At 37.7% G+C, this 11,584-nt stretch overlaps 1 protein-coding gene across 1 annotated transcript; it reads left to right on the forward strand.

Annotated features, from left to right (window-relative positions):
* The first annotated feature begins 697 nt into the window (after positions 1-697).
* On the forward strand, positions 698-8,637 carry LOC144448487 (endoglucanase A-like). The gene is made up of 12 exons (XM_078138751.1): positions 698-826; positions 2,174-2,316; positions 2,556-3,024; positions 3,253-3,414; positions 3,796-3,980; positions 4,378-4,537; positions 4,796-4,904; positions 5,274-5,439; positions 6,194-6,338; positions 6,607-6,772; positions 7,538-7,728; positions 8,340-8,637. Exons 2-12 carry the CDS (start codon positions 2,278-2,280, stop codon positions 8,372-8,374), a joined length of 1,827 nt encoding a protein of 608 aa, XP_077994877.1. The 5' UTR covers positions 698-826; positions 2,174-2,277; the 3' UTR covers positions 8,375-8,637.
* The last annotated feature ends 2,947 nt before the right edge of the window (positions 8,638-11,584 follow it).

Below are 11,584 nucleotides of genomic sequence, written 5' to 3' on the forward strand. Positions count from 1 at the left end.
TAGCTGGACGTCACAGGTTGCGTAATAACCTTAAAGCTACTTCGATTTCCCCACGAATGACATCAGTAGGAGAACCGATTAGGGTTGTAACGTGACGTCAGCATCATTTGAATATCACCTCATTTGCATGATGGAGCCTGATAAAAAGGGGGTTGTCTGAGTGCAGGACACACCAACACTCCAAGCTACACCGTCGATAGCAGAAGTTCACAAGCACAAGAAGATTTCGAAGAATTCCAAACATGAAGATTTTTCTGGCGATACCACTTCTGGTATTCGTAAGCTTACAAGTTTGCAATGCTCAAACTCTCCCTGGTCGACTTTCGATAGTTAGCGAATGGCCAGGTGCATTTAATGGCATGTTTGTAATACCGATAACGGAGCAAGTTACAGGTGGATGGACTATGGAAATCAAATTTTCAGGGCCGGTGACCAACTTTCAGGTAGGTACAACACTTTTATATGTTACTTTTAGCTCCATATCCAAAGTTATAACTAAATACGAGAACCTAGTGACTGAATCGTCAACCGCTATTATAAACTTTGTTGGCGTTTCATCATGATGCGATATATTTATTGCACAATCTGTATCTTCCTTTACAGATTTGGGATGCCGATGTGGAAACTGTAAGTTCGGACAACAAAACTTACAAACTCAGAAACAAGTCTTACAATCAAATTCTTGCAATTGGAAATACCCTGTCTATATCATTTATCGGGTATAGCAGTGATCCTGTCACACCGGCGGCAAGAGTCACTCTGTACGGTTCAGAAGAAGACAGCCTTGCAACACAGCCACCACCTCCCACACCAGACGTAGAGACAGGTATGTTGTCATAACTGATGCATGTTGGTGTAACGGCTCTTTGGTCTAGTGGCATAATAATTCTCGCTTTAATAGGATGCGAGAGGTTCTCTCCGTCTCTCTCTGTCTCTCTGTCTCTCTGTCTCTCTCTCTGTGTGTCTCTGTGTGTGTGTCTCTCTCTCTGTGTGTCTCTGTCTCTGTGTGTGTCTCAGTCTCTCTGTCTCTTTCTGTCTGTCTCTGTCTCTGTCTCTCCCTCTCTCTCTCTCTCTCTGATCTCTCTCTCTCTCTCTCTGATCTCTCTCTCTCTCTCTCTCTCTCTCTCTCTCTCTCTCTCTCTCTCTCTGATCTCTCTCTAACTCTCTCTCTCTGATCTCTCTCTCTCTCTCTCTCTCTCTCTCTCTCTCTCTCTCTCTCTCTCTCTCTCTCTCTCTCTCTCTCTCTCTCTCTCTCTCTCTCTCTCTCTCTCTCTCTGACAAGAATAACCTTGTCATGCTTTGACAGTGTTATGCTAGCAATCAACAACGTTAAATGTTTACCTAGTATGCACTTAGTGTAATAGTCGGTAGACACCCTTTATAAGCTAGGACAAAGTGTGGGGTTTTTTTTTGATTGACTTGTCATTAGAATCCAATTACTGGCTCTACATGGCTTTTATGTTCCTGTGACATAATAGTTTAATTATAAACGCTATTGTGAGTTGTTGAAATTTACATACAATTCCGATTTCAGAGTTTAGTTAATTGCTTGTCGACGTTTGCCCAGGTACATTTTACTGAAATCAACAGGGACTAGGTAATTTTATTGAACTCATGTCATTGCGTAGAATTAAAGTACAATTCTCCCATGGGACCAATTTCACTGGAAGTCAAAGTAGACTGCTGACACAGTCTCTGCAAACTTTGTCATATGGAAGCTTGTGTCTGGCCCTTATGAAGACAATGCTGAGATCCACCGTCTTGTTTTCAGTAAACCCAACACTTTTTAAGTTCCCACTCAGCGCAAATTGTAGAGTTAATATAATTTCAACATTTTAACTATTTCAAAATATTGTACGGTGACCCCAGATGTTTTTATTGAGTTTATCTGAAGCTAGATTCGAATGGACTTTTCTTGTACAGTAACAGCAAAAATTTAAAAGTTTATTTCTGAGGCGCGTTTCACCTTTCGTTTAATGCCCCCCCCCCCCCCCCCATAAAATACCTGTAGTACAAATTTAAACCGTCAAGTGACCAAATACTCTACTAATACCCGGAGGGATTAAAACAGATTCTTGCTACAGCTTGAGAGAGTTTCCGTCGGTTCTAACAGTTTACTGAAAATTGTTAACTCCGATGAAGATAACGTTGTGTTCATTTCATTCCTTTATAGACTCGGTTCTGATTGGAGGGCTGGAAATAGACAGTAGTTGGGACAAACACTTTAAAGGATTCTTGGTTGTCGAGATACCACAGAGAATTACTGGAGGGTGGACGATGGAAGTGGTTTTCAACAAAAGAGTGAAAAGTGTTGAAGTAAGTCACCATACCCTTCAAGTGCAATGATTTGACTTCAGTTTGAACTTGAAGAAAGATCTCCATCGTAGTCTGTCTTAGCAACAGAGCACTTCATAGTAATTTAACTTATATATAACTCTGGTAATTATACGTTGTTTTCTTGTTCTTATTTGTTTTGTTTTATTGTTGTTGTTTTGTTTCATTTGTCTTTTGTGGTTTGTGTTGCTAATTTTGAAATTCATTTCTTGTTTTCCTAGATATGGGATGCTGACATCCAATCAATGCATAGAAACCGGAAAACTTACACCTTTGTAAATAAATCATGGAACGCGAAACTCGCACAGGGAAGTACGTTGTCACTACAATTCATCGGTGAAATAAACGTTCGTCGCCCGCCCACAGCAACAGTAACTTTGCGTCCATACTATCTGCATCCCTTCGAACCAACAACACTTGCTCCCACTACCACCGTCACAACGGCAGCTATTACGTCTGTAGTCTCAACAACCACTGTGACAGAACCCGCACAGAAAACAGAGGGTTCAGTAGAAACAGAAGCTCCAGTAACCACCCCAAGTGAACCGGCAGCGACAACAACCACTGAATCCGCACCGAAAACTGAGACTCCGATAGAAACAGAAGCCCCCGTTACTCCCTCAAATAAACAGACAACAACGGAAGCTACAGTGAAGAGAACAACTGAGAGCAGTGGACCAGTAACTCCTGGTAAGTGAAAATGGGCAAATTTGAATTTTATGTGAAATAACCCAGGAATCAGGAATTGGGCGATCACAAGTCGATCCAACACAACATTGCATCGAAGCAACTGTATATACAAGCTTGAAGTGCGTAACATTGTTATATGTATATATCTCTAATAGATTAAAAATATTGTAAAAATGAAATACCATATAAATGTTCAGCCATTCAATATATGTTTTCCGTCCAATACAGGTCCATATGATTATAGCGAGGTTCTTCATAAATCCATACTGTTCTATGAGGCTCAACGTTCAGGCAAGTTACCTTCCTCAAACAGAATACAATGGCGTGCAGATTCTGCTTTGAATGACCATGGAGAACACTATGAAGATCTGACTGGTGGTTGGTATGATGGTAAGGAAAGACCCTATTATGCATTGTTTGAGTATTTGTATTTTAGTTCGATTGTTCGTTAATTTTGTTTGTTTGTTTGTTTGTTTGTTTGTTTGTTTGTTTGTTTGTTTGTACATTTACTGGTTAACTTTGTTTGTCTTGTTTTGTTTGTTTGTTATGGTCCAACCGATCATGTTAACCTTTTTTCTCCGACCTAACTCTCTAACTGAGATAATTCTATGTCGCTGATATCAAAACAAGCTAGTAACATTCGACTCAAAAGTTTACGTTTGTTTCTTTAAAAATTATTCGCGTATTTACTAACCAATCCCTTATCTTCTTTCGATAAAACACACATTTGTCAACGTAGATTTTTTTTGATGTATTTTTTTTCTATTGTAGCTGGTGACTACGTAAAATTCGGTCTACCGATGGCATGGAGCGCCACCACACTGGCATGGGGTGTACTTGAGTATCGTGACGCCTACCAAGCTGCAGGCGAATTAGATAACGTACTTGATAGTCTGAAATGGGCTACCGATTATTTTTTGAAATGCCACACTGCCCAGAATGAGTTCTACGCCCAGGTATGTAGCATATCTATAGCATCACGTCAGTTATTGGAATTTATGGGATATCTAGTTTAGTATATGTACAAATAGCTGCTAGGAGCACAATAACTTGTGAAATTGTATATTGTGTTTGTTTGTTTGTTTGTTTGTTTGTTTGTATTGTGTTTGTTTGTTTGTTTGTTTGTTTGTTTGTTTGTTTGTTTGAGAGACAGACAGAGACATAGAATGCGTTAAATCAATGACGTAATACATCACGACTTTGTGTCTGCGCGAACACTATAGACACTACATGCTTGTCAGGGTATTACGTATATACATCTCAACGTTAAAATGATAAAACTTAGCACTAACTTTTTTTGGTTGAAAATCATGTAATTATAACTAATTGCAAAATTATTACTGAATTTTGCAGGTTGGCGATGGAAATATTGATCATGCCTATTGGGGACGCCCAGAAGACATGACAATGAATCGACCAGCATTTAAAGTTACAACGTCAAAACCAGGATCAGACGTAGTGGGACAAACTGCTGCAACGTTGGCTGCAGCATCCATGGTATTCAAAGACAAAGGTAATACGTTTATCTATGAGTGATTCTACAAGATTTCTTATATTCACGGCTGAATCCAGTGTTGCTTTTATGGGTTTTGGTTGCACTATTGTTTTGGAATGTCTTCTCGATTCCAATGAACTTGAAAAAAAAGTTTATCTTGGTCACCAAAAGATAAATATTTAAATATTTAGCCAAAAATTATATATATAAGAATCACACAAAGTAGCAACTACCGTAGAATGATCATGTATTTCTTATTTATCTTCTTCCCAATAGATGCAAATTATGCAAATACGCTTCTGAACAATGCAAAAAGTTTGTACAGTTTTGCCAATAACTACCGAGGCGTGTATAGTGACAGCGTTCCTGCCTCTCCATTTTACACGTAAGTATTTTGTTCTATTCACCATCCTTCCCAGAAATAAATAACAGAGAAATGCAATTTTTACGATAATATTATAGGTATTTTGTCATTAGTTCGCAGAATCAATCAATCTACCTATCTATTTATCTATCTATCCATCCATCCATCAATCATATATCTATATAGCGCCGATTTCCAGAGCAATGTTCTGTTCTGTAGCGCTTAATGGCTAAAGAACAAATAAGTCTTCAGTTTTGTTTTGAAACAATCCAAGCTGGAACTTGGTGATTGTCAAGTGGCAAAGAATTCCAAAGTTTGGGGGCGGCGTATGCAAATGAGCGACTTCCATAGGTGACTTGTCTGTAATGTTGTCACTTTGTTATTGTACAGGTCCTACAGTGGTTACGGTGACGAACTCACATTGGCAGCAGTTTGGCTGTATCGCGCCACCAACGATAAAATGTTTCTAGACGAGGCCAAGATGCATTACCTAAACTTTGGGGTCGGTGGTACACCATGGGCTTTCTCCTGGGACGATAATACAGCAGCCGTACAGGTTGGAAACAGTCCTTAGTTATATACTATCCCATTAAAGGGGCACAAGCTGAATTTATTAATTTTGAACGTAATTTTTACATTATATTAAAATATACTCACAGCATTCTACTTATTACATACTTACCATCACTTGTAACTGACAACTCAAATATATAGTATTGAAATATTAATATAATTATAAATTATAAATTATCCGATGACGTCACTTAACATGCGTATAGCAAATGTCGATAAAGTACCTACTATGCAATCAACTATTTTAACAATGCCGGAAGACAATTGTAATGTAATGGAAGGCATGCATTGATATTAACATTATATAATATATAGTTTAATCGAAGCTCTATGTATTTTCACTTGAATCAATGAGTCAAGCAACTCAGCTTATGCCTGTTTACTCTATATATGCACTTATCTCCCAAGAAGTACGGATCCAGTGAGGGCAGTCCCTCATGGGTTCAGTGTTAATATGCTGAAAATTGTTCACGCTTTCCCCGATCACTTAGTCGAGGTCCTCACAGGGAACGTATTCCGTTCTACAATGTACTCCATTACTCTACTCCCAGAGTAGAGTAGAGTAATGGGGTACATTGTAGTACGGGATACGTTCCCTGTCAGGATCTAGACTACCGATCACTATTTTCTTGGCCAAGATAGATTTTTAAAGTGAGCAAATAAAATAGAAAGACTTGGAACACAATTCTTTTGACGACGAGGCTAACATAGCACTTTTAATGCTTCTTGTTCCCTAGTTACTGATGTACATGGTTACTAATGATGATGTATATAAAAGTGCCATCCAATCATTTGTAAATGGTTGGTTACCTAATGGCGGTATAACCTACACACCAAAGGGGTTGGCATGGAGAGATGAATGGGGCTCTCTTAGATATTCCGGTGAGTTTTTCTCCTTAGCAGGAGACAGACAGACGGACGGACAGACGGACAGACAGACAGGCAGACAGGCAGACAGACAGACAGACAGACAGACAGACAGACAGACAGACGGCAAGGACGAATATATCCAAGTTGTTTTAAAAGTAAATTAGTAATTGTCAGTGGACATTTATTATCCAGTAAAAATACATGTAAGTTGTAATGCTCAATCAATCATTCGCATAATTAAATTTAAATTATAAATATATCTCACTCCTTCTCTTTATAGCAAATGCAGCATTCCTGGCGTTGGTGGCAGCAGACAATGGTATCAACCAACAAGCCTTGCAAGAGTTTGCCAAATCACAGATTCACTATATGTTGGGAAGTACAGGTCGTAGTTTTGTCGTCGGATTCGGTGAAAATCCACCAACCCAACCACACCACGCTTCAAGGTACTTACAATACATTGAATAGTTTAATATGACTGTAAAAAGTCGAAAACACAAAATAAATGTTGAAACCATACCCCCAAGTAGTAGATTTGTATTAAGGGAAGATTAAACCGTGGTGTCATACAGGCTCAATAAACGAATTTTCTTCTGGGGTGGGGGGTTGGCGTCAGTGCGATTGCTGAACTTAATGTTCGCACTCCTGATGAGATTTAGTAAACGTTCACGCCTTAAGCGATGGTAACAGGTTCTATATTTACTATTGAGATGTTGATGAGTTGATTAAATTTACTTCTAATGTGACATACAGTGCTGGGTTTGTGGTGGCATTTAATTGTGTTTACCATCATTGTCTTACATTGTGGTGATGTGACTGCTACAATTTTCATCATGGTTTGCATCATATATGAAAGAGTCGATGTCGCACTACTTGTGAACATTCGTTTAAGGAGAAGGGTTTGGCCTAAAGGAACGAAGATTGTTTATTGAGCTTATGCGACATTGTGCGATCCTCCCTAATAATTTTGAAAACTTAGAATATGACGTTTTCCCAATTCGGATATTATAGACATCCATTCACCCTTCCCAAGAAATTTACCATTATAGCTTGACTAGATCTAAACAACATCATGTAATAAGTCTACATATGAGAGTTGTGCTTGGTTGCTCATTTTGGTACCATGACTACAGACTACAGTATGTGTATGAGAACAATTTTGGTATTCGCGATTTGCTCATTAAGTGTTTGTCAAATTTTGTCATTCTCAGTTCATGTCCGGATAAACCTGCCCAATGTAACTGGAATAACTTCAATGCTAATGCACCAAATCCTCACATTCTGTATGGTGCTTTGGTTGGTGGTCCCGATGCACAAGATAATTACAAAGATGTCCGCAATGATTATATAGCCAACGAAGTGGCTTGTGACTACAACGCTGGATTCCAGTCAGCAGTCGCCGGTAAGAATATTTTGTACATTGCATTACTAATGATCAATATCAGTGTAAACAAGCGATCAACCATATTTTGACGTTGAGGGCATGCTGGCAGTTGCCAACTGTGCTTCAAAAATGTCCTAGGAATAAACAAAACGTATCACAGACATACGTGCCGGGGGCGGTATTCATGAACGTGTAGCTTGATTGTCGTCAGAAACAAAAAACTGAAAAGAATAAACAAAACGTATTTCATAAGTCAGCGTTGGGGGTAGTAAATCGTGTCCCTGTGGTGGTCAGTAAGAACGAAAAGGTTTTACGGATAATATATATGCACTGAACACACTTGAGGTATTTTTTCAACACTTTTGATAATTATCGCCATGATTGCCAAAAAAATGTAAAGTCATTTGAAAGTTCAGTATGGTGGTGTTGAAACAGTTGGATATGGATACTGTATGACAAGAAACCAGTAGTTTTGGAGAATTGTTTTTACGAGTGAAGTTTGTGGTACCGTTTCAAATTCGTTTGCTACAACTTTGTCTTTATAGCTACTGGTGGATAATTTACTGACCGAAGAAATAAACGTGTAATTTGAAAATTATTCACTGAAATACAACATTTACTCTTTGCAGGTCTTAAACATCTTGAAATCACGGGAAAGTTGTAACCAATTACAGACAACATCAAAGACAGTGACGTCATCGGCAGGAAGCTGAACTTACACATGCGTAGATTATCCCCACGACTCCGAAAAACAAAATAGCTCTGAAATAATGACATTCAGTGCTTATATGAAGTTATATTTTATCTTTTATCTAAAGAAAATTTTATGTATTCTACAAACATCTCGACATGATTTACTTTTTAATTGTATTTGTTTTCGGTTGTACACTTTCATGAACACACATTAAGAGGAAATAAAACTCTGCAGTGAGCTTATAAACAGATTTCACGTGCACGAATCCGTATTTTGTTTTTTTCTTTTTTGTTTTGTTTTCATTAGGGGGTTTTCGCAGTAAAAATACCACATGTTTTAAAATAGATTGCCACTGATCCATTGTTTTGGTGTTTTTTTGTTTTGTTTTTTTTTTTTAGTATAACTTTGAAAAGAAACGTTTTGTTAGGTACAATAACTTACTCTTAATTTCGTACACCCTGAACATTATCGCATCACCAGTGGGTAAGCGTATTATTTGAACTGTATACATGATATTTCAAATCTCTCAAATTGAATTTTGGGTCCGCCCCCAAAATAAACGCCCTCAACGGCGATCATGATTTCAAACTGTTTCTGTACAGTTTACGAATGATGTCGACCACTGATTACAATGTCCAATTATTGGTATTTTAACAACCATAAGTACATATATTATGGTCGTCTGATCTAAAAATGATAATAGTGCTAGTACAATTTTTACATGGTTTTAAGATTCAAAACCGAGCTTGCATTCAAGATTTAAACATGCAAATACACCACCTTCAGATAATATTGACCAATAATATCAGATACAATGTCATTTTATAAGTAATTCATTTCTTCTGGGCCAACTTTATTTACAGTTCTACCAGACAATAATTTACAATTTTATCCCTGACATTTTAACCCTAACCAAATATCGGACAGATGGACGAACGGACTGTCGGACATACATACATACATACATACATACATACATACATACATACATACATACATACATACATACATACATACATACATACATACATACATACATACATACATACATACATACATACATACATACATACATACATACATACATACATACAGTGGGAGTATTATTCTAGCTCGAAATTGAAACTAAACAAAACTCAGCTTTCACATTTTTAAAGAATATCATCTACAGCAATTATTTAACGCGGTAGTCAGTTTCCATCTCCTACAACGATAAACATATATCAAGGCAATAATTATGTACTACACTATCGTCCTAAATTAGCATGAATCTTGTACTCAGTCGATTCTAAGTCATATAATCCAAGACGTACGATGTCAACGAACGCATGATACACGTAGCGCTGAAACAAATAGCTTTATTTTAATGAGAAGACATCCGAGTCGTACCGGTTTGATCTTATATTCCTGAAATTCGATCCTTGTGACAGTGTATAGAAAAAGGGTTACGTACGTTTTCATGGGTTTAGAATCTGTGTCTGGTTGATGTCCTCATCTCCCTCCCTCCATCCATATGACTGCCTATCTGTCTGTCTCTGTCTCTGTCTCTGTCTATATGTCTTGATGTCTCTCTGTCAGTCTGTCAGTCTTGATGGTTATCTGTCTTGTTGTCTTTAAGTGTGTGTATGTATGTATGTATGTATGTATGTATGTATATATATGTGTGTGTGTAGGTATGTACGTACGTACGTACGTACGTACGTAAGTATGTATGTTTAGTGGTGTACTTGTTTGATTGGTTGTGTATGTATGTATGTATGTATGTATGTATGTATGTATGTATGTATGTATGTATGTATGTATGTAGGTAGGTATGTTTGTTTGTTTGTTTGTTTGTTTGCGAGGTTTTTGTTATAACATTATGTGAAAATGTTGGATGTATTAAACATATATTTAACACACACTGTCCCTCTCACTGTCACTGTCCCTCTGTCTCCGTTTTTAGTCTCTCTCGCGCGCGCTCTCTCTCTCTTGCGCTCTCTCTGTTTATGTATCTGTCTGTCTGTGTCTGTCTCTGTCTCAGTCTCTCTGTCTCTTTCTCTATCTCTGTTTTTGTCTGTCTCTGTCTGTCTGTCTGTCTGTCTCTGTCTATCTGTCTGTCTGTCTGTCTGTCTCTGATGACTGTCTTGTCTTTCTCTCTCCCTCTCTCCCTCTCTCTCTCTCTCTCTCTCTCTCTCTCTCTCTCTCTCTCTCTCTCTCTCTCTCTCTCTCTCTCTCTCTCTCTCTCTCTCTCTCTCAATTATTCATGCACTATGTGTAGTACATTACTGTGGAGTACTGTCAAATACGATAAAAATAAACAGATTACATTTAAATTTGAGTGAAGTAAAGTTTGTATTACGAATACGAATCACCAAATGTTAGTTAAATAGATAAACACATTTACAGTCACCGAAAACACTTAAAGGGTCTGTGACGTCATTAATATATTATGCATTACCTTCAATAACAATGCCTTGCTCTCTTCACAGGTTTCCACTCATATTTTCACAACATGTGTCTATTTCCGGGAAAATTGTAATTTACGTAGAAAAGTGCCCAATTTAGTTTTTGCTAACTTGATTTTCATCCAAACTGCACGTCCATTCACATGAGAAGATGGGATTGAAATCGAATTATCTAACACACGTGGGTAATTAGATTTGAACAGCAAATGCCTTCGATGGAAAATATAATGATGTGTTTGCCAAAGTAACGACTTTTTGTCAAAAAGCAATATGATTTCTTATCGCTGGTGAGAAATTTAATTTGCCAATGAAAATGGTTTCTAAAATTATTACGTTGTTCTAATCCTAGCTATTCCTTTACCGTTACAAATTTACCGTTTTATCCTGAAGTAAAAGCATGAAATGTCTATTTTCAGGCACTTTCTCCGTTGAACAACAATATTTTGTTTACGATTATTTGTACTTCATCCGTATGATGACGGTTTGTAGGTTGGTCGCTTGGTTTGTTGGTTGTTTGTTTGGACATGTGACCTAATTTAGCGAAAGATGGAACATAGTTATTTTTTTACGAAATCAAACGCGTTTTCTTTTGAACTGTTTGGGTTTGTTTTTTTTATCTCGGTTGTTGTAATCATAACCTGTGAATTAACCAATTTTGCATCAAAGCGGTTTCAGATAATAAGCTACATTAGGGTTAGAGCCAAAACGAGCGCGCGCAAGAGAGAGAGAGAGA

This window comes from Glandiceps talaboti, chromosome 17, assembly GCF_964340395.1.
Source record: "Glandiceps talaboti chromosome 17, keGlaTala1.1, whole genome shotgun sequence".
Taxonomy (NCBI): Eukaryota; Metazoa; Hemichordata; class Enteropneusta; family Spengelidae; genus Glandiceps; species Glandiceps talaboti.